This window comes from Vigna angularis, chromosome 7 (genome assembly GCF_016808095.1).
Source record: "Vigna angularis cultivar LongXiaoDou No.4 chromosome 7, ASM1680809v1, whole genome shotgun sequence".
Taxonomy (NCBI): Eukaryota; Viridiplantae; Streptophyta; class Magnoliopsida; order Fabales; family Fabaceae; genus Vigna; species Vigna angularis.
In genome coordinates this window covers 16540330-16556640 of record NC_068976.1, presented here as the reverse complement: position 1 = coordinate 16556640, position 16311 = coordinate 16540330, and the positions used below count along the sequence as shown (strand labels likewise).

General features: G+C 35.6%; 4 protein-coding genes and 1 long non-coding RNA gene across 5 annotated transcripts; 2 read left to right on the top strand and 3 right to left on the bottom strand.

Annotated features, from left to right (window-relative positions):
- Nucleotides 1–35: 35 nt before the first annotated feature.
- Nucleotides 36–2239, bottom strand: LOC108338223 (uncharacterized). Its single transcript, XM_052880343.1, has 2 exons — nt 2069–2239; nt 36–1958 (listed from the first exon to the last, which is right to left on the bottom strand). The coding sequence occupies exon 2, from the start codon at nt 1940–1942 to the stop codon at nt 188–190; it is 1755 nt and encodes a 584-aa protein (XP_052736303.1). The 5' UTR covers nt 1943–1958; nt 2069–2239; the 3' UTR covers nt 36–187.
- A 1960-nt stretch (nt 2240–4199) lies between these two features.
- LOC108338682 (pentatricopeptide repeat-containing protein At2g37230) lies at nt 4200–6732 on the bottom strand. The gene is made up of 2 exons (XM_017575717.2): nt 5583–6732; nt 4200–5387 (listed from the first exon to the last, which is right to left on the bottom strand). Exons 1-2 carry the CDS (start codon nt 6606–6608, stop codon nt 4347–4349), a joined length of 2067 nt encoding a protein of 688 aa, XP_017431206.1. The 5' UTR covers nt 6609–6732; the 3' UTR covers nt 4200–4346.
- Nucleotides 6733–8840: 2108 nt separating this feature from the next.
- Nucleotides 8841–11146, bottom strand: LOC108337799 (U-box domain-containing protein 5). Its single transcript, XM_017574394.2, has 4 exons — nt 10727–11146; nt 10012–10197; nt 9737–9844; nt 8841–9464 (listed from the first exon to the last, which is right to left on the bottom strand). Exons 1-4 carry the CDS (start codon nt 10823–10825, stop codon nt 9033–9035), a joined length of 825 nt encoding a protein of 274 aa, XP_017429883.1. The 5' UTR covers nt 10826–11146; the 3' UTR covers nt 8841–9032.
- On the top strand, nt 9736–10211 carry LOC128197654 (uncharacterized). The gene is made up of 3 exons (XR_008250285.1): nt 9736–9864; nt 9971–10014; nt 10125–10211. It is a non-coding gene; the product is annotated as an uncharacterized LOC128197654 (long non-coding RNA).
- Nucleotides 11147–11912: 766 nt separating the features above from the next.
- On the top strand, nt 11913–13274 carry LOC108337885 (uncharacterized). The gene is made up of 2 exons (XM_017574481.2): nt 11913–12474; nt 12730–13274. Exons 1-2 carry the CDS (start codon nt 12230–12232, stop codon nt 12938–12940), a joined length of 456 nt encoding a protein of 151 aa, XP_017429970.1. The 5' UTR covers nt 11913–12229; the 3' UTR covers nt 12941–13274.
- Nucleotides 13275–16311: the final 3037 nt, after the last annotated feature.

Below are 16311 nucleotides of genomic sequence, written 5' to 3'. Positions count from 1 at the left end.
TTTTCTTATAAGCTAAATGAACAACCCAATGAAAATATCACAAGCATAACATAAAAATGACATGATATATGACAAATTACATGACGTGGATGTTGTTAACACTTATTTTTGCTACTAAGAGTGTTTGTTACAATATTCCACCACAGTTTATTTTGGATTTTTGAAGGGAATCTGTGTGCTTGTTTCTTCACATTATCTCAATGTCTTCAATATCCTTGTCACAACTGAACTTGCAACTTTGACGGCGACGTTTATCATGCGATTCGAGGAAGGGCCCTCTGATGCTTCTTCCAACAGTCGGCTGGTACATTGACTTCTCGGCCCGGTTGATGTTGAACTGAGTCCTCTGAGTTTCCAAGCCCGGTTTAGGCTTATCATGGGGCCTGATGGGTTCAGTGGGCTTTTGTGGAAGAGTAATTTGAACACCAGGGTCTCTTTCAGTGATTGAACCATGAAACATGAGTGAGTTATTGATACTTTGTATGTTGCTGTTGACATATGCCATCCCCAGCTCTTCTTCTTCTTCTTCTTCTTCATTGGTGTTTTCTTCTCCATCAGTGGTCACCTCGTTGGTCTCTTCAGGATCACTCTTGTAGGCTCGGTGTATGTGGATTGAATCCTCTTTCTTAGCTGACTCAGAACCTAAGTGCATTGTGGCTCCTCTATTGTCACCAACCAAGGTTATGACACTAAACTGTTTGTCATCCATGTGTTGTGTAGGGTGAACAGTGGATGTTAGTTTGTGCACAAACTTTGTGATATCATCTTTGATGCCTTTTTGTAGTGGAGGAGCCTTTTCACCACTGGATGAGACAGCTTTTTCAGGTGATATGCTTGAGCTTGACACATTTTTTGTGCCTTCATCTGTTGAAGTCACAACTCTTGTGTCTTTCTCGATGGGGTTGGTTGTGGAAAACATCAGTTTTCTCTCCACAGTTTCTCGTACTCCATGATGCTTCTTATCTCCACGAAACGCCTTGCCAAATGAATCTTTAGCCTTTGTTGTTGTTGTTGTTCCTGAAGCAGAAGCTATGGTGCGTTGTTCACTTGGTTGTCCTGTGGCTGTTGTTGTTGTATCTTTGCCTTTTCCTCGTTCCTTAGAGGTTTCTGGCACCACTTTTTCCTTTTTTTCAGATTTAAGGGACTTGCTATTTGGTGTTGTTGATCTGTGCTCAATTGCGGGAAGCTGTGTGGACAGATTCTCTGGTTGAGAAGAGGTCTGCTGCGGTGACTTGGTGATGGTTTTCAAAGGTGAATTTATCTTTGGTTTTTCTTGTTCTGGTACTGGCTCTTCCATCTTCTCCTTTTCTTCTTGAGGAATGGTTTCTTCAGTTTTGACGTCCTTTGAGGCCAAAGGAGATGATGGATGAGTGGCAAGTTCAAATTTTGAAACCGGGGATGAATAGGGCACAGAAGAAACTTGTTGTTCGGTGTCTGCAGGCTGAGTTGATGACATCCTCGCCGGTTGAAAAGATGTTTCTGGTGACTTGGAGATTGTTCTCAATGGTGCTTCTACCTTCGACTCAGCTTCTTGTGATGTTGGTTCAGACAAGATCATCTTTTTCTTTTCTTCTTCAGAGGAAGATGATGTAGGAGAAGTGGATGCTTTCAAGGCTGAGGTCAAACTAGTTTTGGGGGATGAGGGAGCAATGTGGGGCTTAGATGGTGAATCTGCATGAGGTGAAGGTTGAAGTGGTGGCTGTGGAGAAGATGGTGAAAGTTTTTGAGGTTCAGCTCTTGAGGCTTCTTCAGTTTTTGTAGGACTAGAAGGAGATGGCTCTGAAGGTGCCACCAAAGAAGGCTTAGATGATCTATGAATAGGTACACTTGTGTCTGAGTGGGGAGGAGATTTTGGTGTATCCCTTACACGACGGGCAAATGATTCAGAAGGTACTGATAGCCATGGGATCCTAAACCGAAATGACTTACTCCTTTGTGCCATGGATGGTTGATAATATCTGATTCAACAGAAGGAAAATGGGTGATGTTCTTGAGGTGTTCTAGCTTAATGCAATCTGCATGTTGCAATCATAGGATTCTTATATATACACAATTCAAGTGTTTATACCTTGGATGTGCAATGGGGCTTTCTTTAGACCTGATCTAGCAAATTCTTATTGCTTCATACAGAACATTTCACATTGATTCCCCTTGAGAAGTTCTCCTTTGTTTCTTGCCTTAATGTTCTAATCAAACGTTTGCCACCCTTTCAAATAAGAAATATTGTCATAGCAGAGAAAAGAAATTTCTATTACCTCTCACAGAAGAAATTCTGACATATACTTTACCCTTGATTCAGGTTATGGAGCTATTGTTTTAGTCATACGTTCACTTTCTAGGAACTAATTTCAACGATTCCATGTAAAATCAACCAAAAAGTGCCTTTCTTAATATCTTCTTTAAGAAAATTATTTCAGAGACAAGATAATCACAGTACAACTTCACGAAGTAAGCGGTTATAGCAAGCTATTCTCTTATCTTCATGACACTGCCATTGTGAGAAACCAACCGTGTGTGGTAGGAACTTCTTTAGATAAAAACTATAATTTAAAATCGTTATAATCTTTGTCATTCCTACTGTGATTTTAATTTTAATATTTAACATATCATGTTAATAAAGATGGTTTCTTAATTCAAATATTCCTTCTTTTTTGTTTCAAGCAAAACTTTAATACTAAAACAAGACCAGAAAATGCCTTGCTTCTATAAAGCAAGTGCAGGATAACGTAGACGAGAAGTGTATGACGTATTGTAAACTGTAGCTTAGTTTTCCAATATTAGACACATTTATTTCTGATTTGTGAGTGCAAAGTGACACTTCAGGTCTAGAGTGGAGTCTGCTGCAGAATTTGTTCTTGCTTGTGAATGCAAAGTCATCTCAGATTTAAAGTAAAACTCTGCTGTATTTTCCAGTTTCAATACAAATTGTTCTTTCAATTTTTCTTAATTCCAAATTACTTTCTGCATTTCTTTAAATTCTTGCCCGATTAAATTTCCATTTACCGCTTTCTTTACTGCTTTCTTGCACTGCCTTTTATTGTTCTCACATAATTCTACTCAATTCCTGCCCAGTTACAATTTAATTTTGTTCTTGTCTTGTTAATTCATGCTCTGCACTTTACTTTCCAGCACAATTTTATTGCTTTTTGATTTATAATTCCAGCTGTTACGATTTTGCTGTATGGGTTAATTTCTTCAACTTTGTATTATGATTTCAGATATAATTTTCTTAGTTGTAGTTGATTAAATTGAATTTTTAAAACTCTGCATAATTATGATTTTGTTTTCAAATCCAAGCAACCCAAAATGGGTCTTACTTAACCAGAGGTCTTCTTGAGCAGAGTGGGATTTGATTAACAATTATAACCAGTTTTTTTCAATTCTTGAATTGCAATTCGGGTATTCTTTGTTTGAGCTCTATTGTTCAATTTGCATTTTACTTTTCTTGTTATGCCTCTGAACTTTAAAGCTTTCTTTACTTCAGTGCATGTTTACATTCCTGTTAACTGCTAAGTCAAGTCTGTCATTCCAGTTTAGTCTATATAGTTGAATCTTTGTTTCATAAGTTTAGTTGTAAATGTTCATTCTGCATTTGTGCATTGATGGTAAAGTCTAATTTCTGCATCTTTAAAAGCTCATATAGGTTGTTTTAGCATTTTACCCAATTTGATATTTTTCGTTTTGCCAGTTCTTTGGTTCAATTAGATGTTCATTGTATTAGTAGCATCTTATTTAGATCAATTCATATTACATTAAGCATGATTGCATTAGTAGCATCTTATTTAGATCATTGTAGTGTATAAATACTGCATTCACAGTCTAGACTAGGATGCTCTCACGCTAGTTGCTACCAACTTTAGCTTTAATATGTGATTTTGAAATATCAGCGTTGTTTACTTTGGGCATTGCATTTTCTGTACTATCTCAATATTAAAGACTAGCTTGAACCATCCCATCTGCATTTCCTATCCATTTATATTAGTTTGCATCTTGTGATCAGTATAGTATACCGCATACAAGTTTAAAAATCCTGATAGGGGGCATCAGTGCTGTCAGATTTGCCTAACAAAAGTGATGATCACACCACAAGAATATTGAATAATTGGAAATGAAAATTCCATGAACATGCCACAGAAGACATTTGTATATACAAACAACTAAAGTTCAAAAGAAAAAAAAAATTGCGTAAATTCAGAATCTGAGCAATGGAAAAATCCATAAACAAATTCATTCTTATTTGTTACATGGTATGATAAATCATGCAGACATTGCTTCCTATATAAGGTAATACATTTGTAACTCACTTGCAGAGAAAGACTAAAATGTCCCAATTCATGACCACTAAACTATCTCATACGAGGTCCTCTAGAGACAGGCTTCAAAAGGTTGACCTTAACCTTTGATGCATCGAAACCCTGCGCCTCCATGATCCCACATATTCGTTGGGCATCTTGCCGAAACCCACCATCAATAAGGCCACTTATAATTCTCTCAAAATCAGCTTTTCCTAATTCATCCTTCCTAGATTCCAGTACACCTAGAATTTGAAGGGCCTTCTTCTCATTTCGAACCCTTGCATACATATCACAGAGACTTACTTGAAGCTTAAAAGGAGGAGCCTCACCCAGCAAAGCTATTTTTCCTAAAATCTGCTCAACTTCATCAACAAGCTGCAACTTACCCAACCAGTCCACAAGAACAGAATAAGTGGCTACCCCAGGCTCAAACCCATCGCTCTCTAACTGCACAAGAAGCTCCAATGCATCGTCCAAGTAGTTTTTCTTCTCATAAGCTGCAATCATGCTAGCAGCACAGCGATCATCAGGCTTATGCCCAAGTTTTATCATGTAGTTAAAATGGCTTTTTGCCTGATAAGGGTCACCAATGTGTGCATTTGCCTCAATAAGTAGGGTGTATGCCTCCATACTCTGCTGGAATCCTGCAAACTGCATAGCTAATGAAATTCGGTCAGCTCCTTTAGTATCACCTTGTTGAGAAAAAGATCGGAGCAACGCCATGTATATTTCCTCCGTGGGTTTAATATTTCCTGAATCCATCTCCCTCATCAATTTCTCACCCAAATTAGGCTGGCCATTATTCACATATGCCATGATCATTGAATTGAAGACTTGGAAGTCCGGTTTGAAACCCAGTCCCTTCAAGGTTTCAAATGCTTCGTTTGCACGGTCATGATTGCCTACCTTGCAGTACATGTGGACCAACACACTGGCCGTTGCAGCATCTAGTTGTATACCATTTTCGCTCATCTTCTTCAGCAATCTCTCAACATCATCAAAGCAGTCCTCTTTAGCATAGATATCAATAAGCCTAGAGTAGTCAGAGACAATTGTTTGGAAAGAATCTTCAGCCAATAACATTTCAGCCACCTATGTTGAATCAAAGTAATTCACTTAAAAAGCGTGTTTTGCATGAAAGTTCCTAAAATTTTCACTAGCAGCATACGGAAACATATCCTTAGGATCATTCCAAGTTCTCAAATAAGTAATTCATATAACCACATAACCATAAAATACATGACAAAATTAAGAAGTTCATATAAGAATTGTCGTGCATATACATACCTTTGAGTACAGACTACGATTCTGCTCTTTCAGGTTGTCAAGTAAATCTATCCATTCCACCCTGCTAGGTTGAACAAGTTCCGCCCACTCATTCAACAGGCTTTGCAAACCATCATCATCATCATCCTTCCACGACAGAATCTTCGACCTAACCATCTTGGCTTTCCCTATAATTGCCTTCGGCTCCTGCGGCCAAAACACCTGCTCTGCCTCATGGATCCTATCAGCCACTTGTGCCCACTTGGGATCAGAGAGATCAAGCCCATAAATCTTGTACCTTATCTTCCCTCTCCTCTTGGGAAGTCCAACAGCAACATTCTCCTTCTTCCCCTCCTCACCAACACCACTTTCCTTCCCCTCAGTCTGTGCCTCCTTCCTCATTTTCTCCAAACCCTCGTAGAACTCATGCTCCTCCATCTTCTCACGCGCCCACTTGAACCTAAGCTCCCTAAGCAAATCGCCGCGAATGCCAACTTCACCGGCGAATCTGCACATTTCCTTAACCTCTTCGCACTGCAAGAAGCCCTTCATTTTCTCCTTCTTCCTCTCCTTGTCCATATCCGCCAACACCATATTGCTCACCTCCCACACCGTTCCCCACAAATCCTCGCTGAAATCCCCCGAACCCAACGATGCCGTTTCAACTCCCCTGCCCTTTTCCATCTCCGCCGTAACCCTCTCCACGATCCCCACGAGCATGCCATCCACGGTGGCCTTGTCGGATTCCGGGTACGCTTCCTTCACCTTCTTCCGCATTATCCACACAAATCGCGATAGAAACTCGTTCGTTGCGTCTTCGTTGTCGTCGACGGCGTCGTTTTGCGTCACATGGACTTTGGGGTCGATGAGGGCGTTGGTGGGTTGGGAGGAGTGAAGGGTGGTGGTGGTGAACGGCGCGTGGAGGAAGGCGGCAAAGGAGGCGCGTGAGTGCTGCGGAGAAGGGAAGGTGGCGCAATGGGATCGGAAGATGGAATTGAGTCTCTTGAACGTGTGTCTTGAAGTGGAAGCTATAGTTCTCCAACTCATGCTTTCTCAGATTGAAATTTGAAGAACTGAATGGGACTGTGTAAGGGTTTTAGGTTTATCGAGCTTCACTCTGCAATAGTAACTTGCTTACTCAACGACAACAACGTGAAGAAGAAAGTGAAATTAAGACATAGGCCCAAAGTCTTTGTAAGGGACTTTCATCCTCTAACTCCATTTTTTCTTACTACACCTTCAACTTTTATTCCTGCACTTCTAAATTTCAATCTGATGTCAAATATATCCTTAAAATATGCATATTTATATATAAATTAAATAAATTTATCAAATGTATGTATTTACTGTACATCCTATTTACTAAGACCTTGCATTCTTAGTTATTTTCGAAGTAACTCTGTCTTTCTCTTAGTTTTCTTTTTCTTTTATCTACATTCAACTTTTTTTTTTCCTTCGTTTTTTATTTATTTTCATTCATCTCATCTTATTTGAAATTGTGTTCATCTTCGTTCAAATACAAATATTTTATTCATTTTTATTAGTTACATTTTTTTCATCTTTATTTGATATTTATTTTTATTATATTTTACATGAACTTGAAATAAACTCTAGTTTCAGTTATTTAAATTTAAATATAATAAAATTCCTAAACTAAAATAAATAAGAAACATCAATTCAAAAAATAAGAATTTATAAAGAACCAAAAAATTAGTAACAATGAGTCAATCTAATTTGATTAACTTATTAATAGGTTCAAAAAATTCGAATTTGACTAAATCCATCATAGTTAGTGAATTAAACAGGTTAGCTCAATTTATTTAATTATAGTTTTTTTTCTCAATAAAAAAATAATTTTTTCTACTTAAAATCTAAATAAAGTTAATTCAAATTATGTTAATAATATAACTTAATGTCTCATGGGTCTAAAAAACTAATAAATTTTATAATATAATAATACGCTTAATACCTATTTTGATCTTTATATTCTTCACTTTTGTTTAAATGGTCCTCAAGTTTTTTTATGTATAAATACCTATAAAAATTAATTCATTTTGTTGTAACATTTGTTCAATTTGATCATTTTAAACGAGATAGTGTCCACTAAGCTAATATTAAATGAATTGTCAATTTTGAATATACATGCCAAGTTCAGGGAAATGACATGACAATGTTAAATTAAAGATGTTTATGTAAAAAGAGATTAATATTGGTTTCGAAGGGACTATTCAATTTGGGTTGAAGAAATTGGTGAAATTGTTGTTCAATTTGTGTTCATTGTTCGTTGAAATTACAATTGGAGGAGCGTAGGTCAGGTAAGTATTCTTAACTTGTGTTTGTTGTATTGAGGTTTTAGGGTTCGTTCTTGCTCTGGTGCAATGTTCCTCAACATATTTGTATGTGCTGCAGGTTTTTGATGATGAAGGAGGTGGAAGGAGAACAATGACAAATGTTTGATGCATCATGGTGGTCTATTGGTGGCGATTAAAAAGATTTTGCGATGGTGGTTTCATGATTAACGGTGGTTGCGATTTGGGGTTTTGAGGAAATGAAGGCGCAAGAGATGCTTGTTAGCGGTGATTGCTGTTCTTGGGTTGTGTTTCTTCTATTTTCAGGTGCCACGATTGACATGGTTGACATAGGCGCGAGGTTTCGTGGTGGCGCTGTGTTGACGGAGGTTGGCGCTGCGAAGATGGTGTTGCCATCGATTGATTTTCACGGTGGCGTGAACCTGGGTTCACGGTGGTAAACTATTGTGGTCAGGATGGAAATGATGAAGTGGGCAGCCACGTCAGATAAAATGGGCCACGTTATTTATTGATGGCCGACCTTGACTCTGTGTCGTTAACAATTTAGACGTCGTGAACAAAAATGATCAAATTAAACAAATTTTACATAAAAATGGATCACTTTGAAAGCCGAAAAAACTCGAAGATCACTTCGAACAAAAATAACGAATATAAGAACCAAAATAAGTATTAAGTCTGTAATAATATAATTTAAAAAATTGGATAGTTGGTGAACCAACCTAACTTACCACGAAATCAACCTGAGTAAACTGGATTTTTAGTGAGTCGAGTTCAAAATTAACTTATATCGAAATTTTAATTTTTTTTAAACCAAACTCAATCCGAACCTATGATAAACCGAATTGACTCACGAGTTTCAACCATGACAACTGTATTTTTTATTTTATTTTTACATTTGTTTGTTTGTTAGACCAAAGATTGCTTCGTCCTTTTTAGGTGAAGAATGTTGCATCTTAGCTGCTGCTATGACTAAAGGAATATAGAAAATGTAATAAATGTTCTGATCACAAATTCCAAAATGTTCCGACCCCTAATTTCTGATAGGGGTCATTGTTTCTGAGATTAGATAATTACATAAAAACAAAAACTGAATTCCTAAAACTTATTCCACTCTGCTACTCTGGGACAAAGCACAAGTAAGACAACCTGAAGAATCAAATGATCATAAATCTCCAACTTCATCATTGACTTTTTTCTCACATAATGCTTCTTCAACAACCAACTCATGCTCAAAGGATTGATCATGAAAATCATGTGTTGGTGAGTGGTCTCCATCTTCAAACTGACAAATAGATTTCCTATTTTTGATCAAGAGATACAAAAGGTATTCTAGAAGCTCCTTCTCCTTTGGGTTTGTTTCATTCACTTCATCAAGTTGATTCTTAATAGTTGCTTTCTCTACTAAGATTGATAATGCAGATTTGATCTCCAATCTAGAAGTTGCAATCTGTATAGCTTCAAGTTCTTCCTTTTCCATAGAAGCTTTATCTGAGAAATTCTTCTCAAACAGTGAAAGTAGTACCTTCCTAGCCTCTTCTTCTGTAAATTCCAGGGAAAATTTTGCACTCCTAAGGTCATGTAGTATTGCAGATATCTGTATTCCAATTCCCAGTCTCAGATATTACCAAGTTTCAAAAATCACAAGTCACACTAATACAAAGAAAAATCTTAAATTTGTTTACATAAACTTCTCTATGAACTAGAAAAGAAAATACAAATGAAGAATTAAAACTAAAACTTATGCTTATCTCCTTTATTACTTCTTCTAAAACTATAGTTTTAATTCAATAAGTGTTTCATAAGAAGTTAACTCAAACATATTCATGTTATGCAGATGCAAGAGGCTAATCAAAAAGTGTAACCAACCTTATCAGCCAAGGGTATTGTAACTGCACCTTGAATCTCTGTCAAGTACAGCTCAAAAGCGTTTCTTAGTTTTTGACATTTTGAAAGTATCCTGCGGGATGTGATTGCCTAAGCAGTTTGTAATCCAGGTTAGTCATTTCAGACCAACATTTCAAAGCATGAACAGTGTAAAGTATTCAAAGATTATGGCAGACAATTTATACGTATCAAACTAATTTTGAATTGATCTATCAGTATCATCAGAGTGAAGGTTTCAAGTTCAAAAGGGTGCCTACCAGGTAAAGTTTACTGCATTTTGAACAATCTTTGATAACTGATTTGGCTCTAGCCAAAGTGAGATTTAATGAGCACAATGCCTCCATCGCTAACTTGCAATTTGGTCTTGCAGATTCAATATCTAAAATTATAAGTGAAATTCTATCGATGAGTCTTTGAAGCTCTAAGCACAAAGAATGGTGTACCTGCACAAATGAAAATATGAATGAAGTGTAAAATCACATAAAGGTTTCTATCTATTATACCTATGTTTTACATAATTTCATCTCATGTAACACTTCCTCAATAAACAAAATAATTGATCAGCTAGTTTAGCTGCACTTATTCAGCATCTTGAAAGAGAACCTTACTATTACTAACAGAACACTGCTATTTCTGTAATCAGATGAACTTTTTTCTTCACTTGGTTATCTTCAATCTTCAAATTGAAGGACATAACTTGGTGTTTTTTTTACCAGAATTTTCACAAAGATAATTCCCATGTTAAGGCTTGAAATAGATTAAAACAGTGTTCTGATTAAAGAATGACACTAAAAACACCAACACAGAACTGGTTCAAAGTTTTATCTGAATTTAAATTCCTGAAAACCATCTGGAATTATCAGAAGGTCATTTGAGACTGTTGGTCCAAAATCTGATAACTGAGGCACACCCTTTAAAAACTTGTTGGTGATGGTGACATTCATGATAACCATAACAGAGATAAGATGGTACCTTATCTTTACAATTGCTTACAATTGGAATCTCCAAAACTGTTGCACAGTTTCTTGACATCATAAAAGTAGAGTTGAGCTCAGAGACAGCACAAGACATGCGCAACAAAGAGAAGAAGAAATGTGATCATATACTGCAGAACTAAACAGATATCTTGAGCAGCCGGCACACACATTAAAGAGAAGGACCCATTTTATAGCAGCAGCTACCTATCTTAATCAATAATTGAGTCATTTTGCAATTAAACAAAAAAGAAAATGGTACCCTTTTGATTCTTTTGCTCTTGGACCTTGTTCACATTAGATAAGACGTGTAAAGAAGGGTTGTTCCTGTAGGATTGTTCAACCATTGACCATATCATGTTGACGAAAAAATGAAGATTTTGACAGCAACCCACTAAGCATCAACAGCTTACACATGAAAAAAAGTATGTTTTGGTCAGAAATTTTCTTTCTTTTGCTCAAAAGTTTTCTCATAGGGTGGCTCGTATTTGTTGACTTTTATCTCAGTGTATTTGTTGACTTTTATCTCAGTGTGTGGGGGATTTGATAAGAAAAATTTAAACCCAGGTTTATAAGAAAGTATAAAAATTATCATTTTTTAATATTTTTTTATAATATTCTTAAATTTTTTAAATATCATTTATTACATCCTATATTTTTTCTCAACTTTAAAATCTGGTTTATATAGCATTTACTTTCTTAGATTTATTAAGCAATGTGATTGGTGGAATTAAACGACTAATAATCATGAGCAAAAGGAAGAGGGTCCACAGAAACAACAACGAGAATGACAGAAGAAAGTTCTTCTAGCAAAAAACAAAGTAAAGTCTGTGAAAAGTGCAAAAAAGAAAAAAGAACATGGAGGGCCCCACAGGTGAAACTGTGTTCCCTAGACATGGTCAAATAGGTTTGTGAAAATGATAAGAAAAAATCATTAGTTGCATATTTATTCCTATTACGAATTTAAATATTAAAAATATTCTTATAATAATTTCACTTCGTAATTTCTACAACCATCACTCGTACAAATAAGTAAATTAATTTAAATAAAATCATACTTTTCCTTATAACCAACCAAAAGAAGAAGAAATTGCTAATATTATTACTTAACCTCAACCTTTTATAAAAATTGTAACAATCTTGTAGGAAGCTATACTAAGAGATTAGAGTGTATAATTAGAAAAGCCGCAAATGAAGGTTTTGCAAAAGAAACATAGCAAGATGGTTGATGCTGAATAGTTGAAAAGATAGAACACATAAAATTGACCAATTGTAGCAAATTTGGATGTGAGAGCTGAAAAGTTTACACTTGTATGAACCCAATTTCAACCCAAGAAAGCACTTTTATGATCCTCGTTAAGTCAATTATATCCAATGATTTTGCACGATATATAAGGACCCAAATAGATAAAAGTTTCAGTAAATTGTTTCTGCCTTGAGATATTGTACTGTCGTGAAGGTGTTTGTTGAATTGTCTATAAGGAATCAGCAAAACAGGGAAATGGCAAAGCTATCATTAGGGTTGGTATTCGCATTGGTGTTGAGTGTGGCATTGCATTCAGTTTTGTGTGATGATAATCCTTGGCTGAGTGTGATTGAGCAAGCAAAAAGTGAAGCAACCAAAGCAGGTTTATCTGAAGACACAATATTTGGGGCTGAGAAGGCTGTAGCAGATGGTTCTGCTCAAAAGGCTGCTGAGGAGGCCATGAATTCAGGATCTTTCAATGATTGGGTTCAACAAGCTGGGTAAGAACATGTGTCTCATTCTTATCTCCTTTTCTGTGCCTAATTTAATTACTTCTTATATTACAATGATAATGTGATTAGATTTATCTTCTGAAAACCATGTCCAGTGTTACTTTTATAAGGAAAGTATGATCTTAGAAGGTAATTTGAAATATTTATGAAACAAAAGTAAGTTGATGTTGGTATGTGTTTACAAGATTGAAATATAAAACTAGTCAAAAGTTGATTATGATTGTTGCTGTTATGACAAAGCAGTGTTATGGTGAACGAGGGTTCATCAGCACAGAATCTTCCTGATGATGAAGAGGAAGACAATTTAGGAGAACTAGAATTTGCACCAAAAAGATTCACATCAGAGGCACCAGCAGAGGCACCAACAGAGCAAATATTAATAGAGGAAGTAACAATGGAACTATCAGAGGAACCATCAGAGGGACCCCAAGCACAATCGCCCTCTGCAGAATGAGATATCATACAGAATTGGTTTCACCAAATACTTGTAGGTTAAGTCAATATTAGTATTAAGTAAATACTCTGTATTATATAATTATGCTTTTGCAAAATAATGCCAGTTAATTATTGCCTTAATTGTAATATGTCAATTGATTATTGGCTTAATTTACACAAACTTTGTCATCAAAGAGTGAAGAAGAATCATTCCCAAAGACAAGGTGAGGGAGGAAAGAAATGTTAGCACAAAATACAAAATGTACAGAATGATCACAATCTGGTGCCTGTTAACATAAAAAGTGTTGCATTTAAGATTTGTGATGAGGATGCACACTAATCATTTTATTTTTTCTGACCAATACATTGATGTACATGAAGATAAAGTTTGATTGTTTTTTTATGGAATGAATAGTTTTGAATTTATTAAAATTGTATTTCAATATGTTGGAATTCAAGTAAGTTATACACTCAATGACAATAGAGTTAAACCTAATACTCAAATTTATTGAGTTGGAGGAAATTTCAATCTTTTATTTAAGTTGGACTAATATTTTATTGTATTCTATTCTTCCAATAAATCTCCTTAAGAGATCATAATCTAATTAAATTCATCCACAATTTTTATATTAGATTTTTCTTTTTTCTTTTTAAAGTTGAAACCTTAATTACAACACTCAAGTCTTTAGAATAAAAAAACATTCATTCTCGTACAAAGTTTATTCCATTGTTGTTATGTGAATTAGAAGGAAAAAAAACCTGCTTAGTTTGTTATTTGTTCAATTAAAAAGCACAAGTAAAAAGAATTAAGAATGGTTAAAAGTCATCAGTAACTAAATGCAATGATTCGATACCTAGATGATGAAATGTAATAATCCATAGAAAATATATTTGACATAATTTAATTTTTATATTTAAATTTATAATTCATTTTGATTTTGATTTTTTTTCTTTTTATTTAATTGAATTTCAATATTTATTAAATAAAATTAATTTAGTCCATTATTATGTTAAACTGATATTAATATCCATTAAAATTGTATGTGTCAAAATTTTGTTTATCTTCGGAATCATTTATTTTCTTTTTAATCTTCCTTCGTTTTACTTGATCTCCCTCACCTCTATCACCTTTCTTCACCTTCCTCATGTCAACTTTCACTAAATATTCATTTTGCACTATTTTTTGATAATAAATTCTACATCAAAATAATAATCCTATTTATACAATAACAAAACAAAATTTCCACCAGAGCATAATAGAGCAAGGTGACAAACTTTGAAATTTCAATTAATTTAAAGAAATATCATCTCTGATACAACCACTACACAATGAACTTTAAAAAAAAATATTTTTTCAACATAATTCAAATGATAACCAATCCAAGCTGGATCATGAAGACGTCCTTGAAATCTCCTCAACGTCATTGAGCTAGATGACTCTAATCATGACTTATCCGACCTAATAGAAGCAAAGTAATACGGTGACAAGCAGCGTTCTATATCGTAAAGAATGGGGAACTCCTCAGAATAGGCTGTGTTACCCTTCTACTTAAATGCCTAGATCAAGAACAGACTCGATACATACTTACTGAGATGCATCATGACATATGCGGTATGCACTTTAGAACCTGATGCATGGCTGCAAGAGTACTAAGAGTCGGGTACTACTTGCCCACTTTGAGAAAGGATGCCCATAAGTACATTAAGAGATGCCAAGAATGCCAACAATTTGTTCTGTTGCATCAAGTATCCCCCAAGAAGCTACACAAAATAACCTCCCCTTGGCCATTCACTACATGGGCATGGACATACTTGACCCCTTTTCCCTAGTAAAGGTACAAGTTAAATTCCTCATCGTGGGTGTAAAATATTTCATCAAATGGATAAAAGCAGAACCGTGGCCACAATCTTAGCTCAACAAGTTAAAAAGTTTTGTTGAAAAATATTATCTGCTATCATGGGCTATCACACACCTTAATCACTAATAATGGTTGACAATTCATCAATGTCAACTTCAAACAGTTCCTCAGCCAGCTCAGCATAAAACATAAGCTCTCATCAGTTGAGCACCCTCAATCAAACGGCAGACCGAAGCTGCCAAGAAAGTAATCCTTACCAAGCTAGGAAGAAGGTGAGGAAAGTCAAAGGACTATAAGTCGAGGAGATATCAGCCATATTACGGGGTTGCCATTGCACCCCACAATTATCAACAAAAGAAACACCCTTTCTATTATGGCACTGATGCCATGATTTCATACACGAGATTTAAGAAGAAGCTTGAATGAGAGAAGTGACAACCAAACAAAGAGCAGCTTGATGCCACAACACCTAAGTTCTTGAAAGATCCTTCCAGATAGAAGATCTAGGCTAGAGAATGCTCGATGAAGCCTACAGAACTAGAGGCAAACTCACTCCCAATTGGAAGGGATCCTTCCATGTGACAGATTCTCTCCATAATGGCGCCTACAAACTAGAAGAGCTTAGAGGAAAACTCGTCCCAAGAATATGGAATGTCTCACACTTAAAGATGTATTATACTTAAACATTTTGAGGATGTGTGTACTCTCTTTCCTTCACTTAGATTTTATCCCTAAGTTGGGTTTTGTCGGGCAAGGTTTTAATGAGGGACAACTTAATTTCTAATAAAAATCCTCTTTTCAAATCATATTCATGTCTCTTATTTTGTACAAAGTCCTTCAGGTGAGGCACCAAGTTATCTAAATGTAAAAGTTCCTTAAAGCGAGGCACCAAGCTACTTCAACAAGTAACATTCCTAAAAAGCCCTTTAGGCGAGACACCGAGTTACTTCAACAAGTAACATGCATAAAATTCCCTCCAGGCAAGACACCGAGTTACTTCACCAAATAACATGCATAAAAAGTCCTTTAGTCGAGGCACCAATTTACTTCAACAAGTAACAATAACCAAAAAGTCCTTCAGGTGAGACACTGAGTTACTTCAATAAGTAAGATTCATAAAAAGCTCTTCAAGCGAGGCACCGAGTTACTTCAACAAAGTAACATTCATAAGAAGTCTTCCAAATGAGGCATTGAAACTATCTCAATGAATAAAAGCTCTTCAAGCGAGACACCAATTAACTTAAATAAGTGAATAAAAAAGCGAGACACCAAGTCACTCAAACAAATAAGAAGGAGACATCAGGCTATTAGAGTAAAAGCAAGCAATTCAAAGCATAAAACCAGGTAAAACACACTTGGCCAAAAATACTCATTGCATTAATCATAAGTCTTTTACAAAAGGTACTATAGAGGTAAAATAAAGGAGTAAACAAAAAGTATCCTTAGACAACAACACTCGAATAGCCCAAGGCCAATCCACTTGCAAACTCTTGAGACTCGGATGACTTACATACCTACTCAATCCAATAGA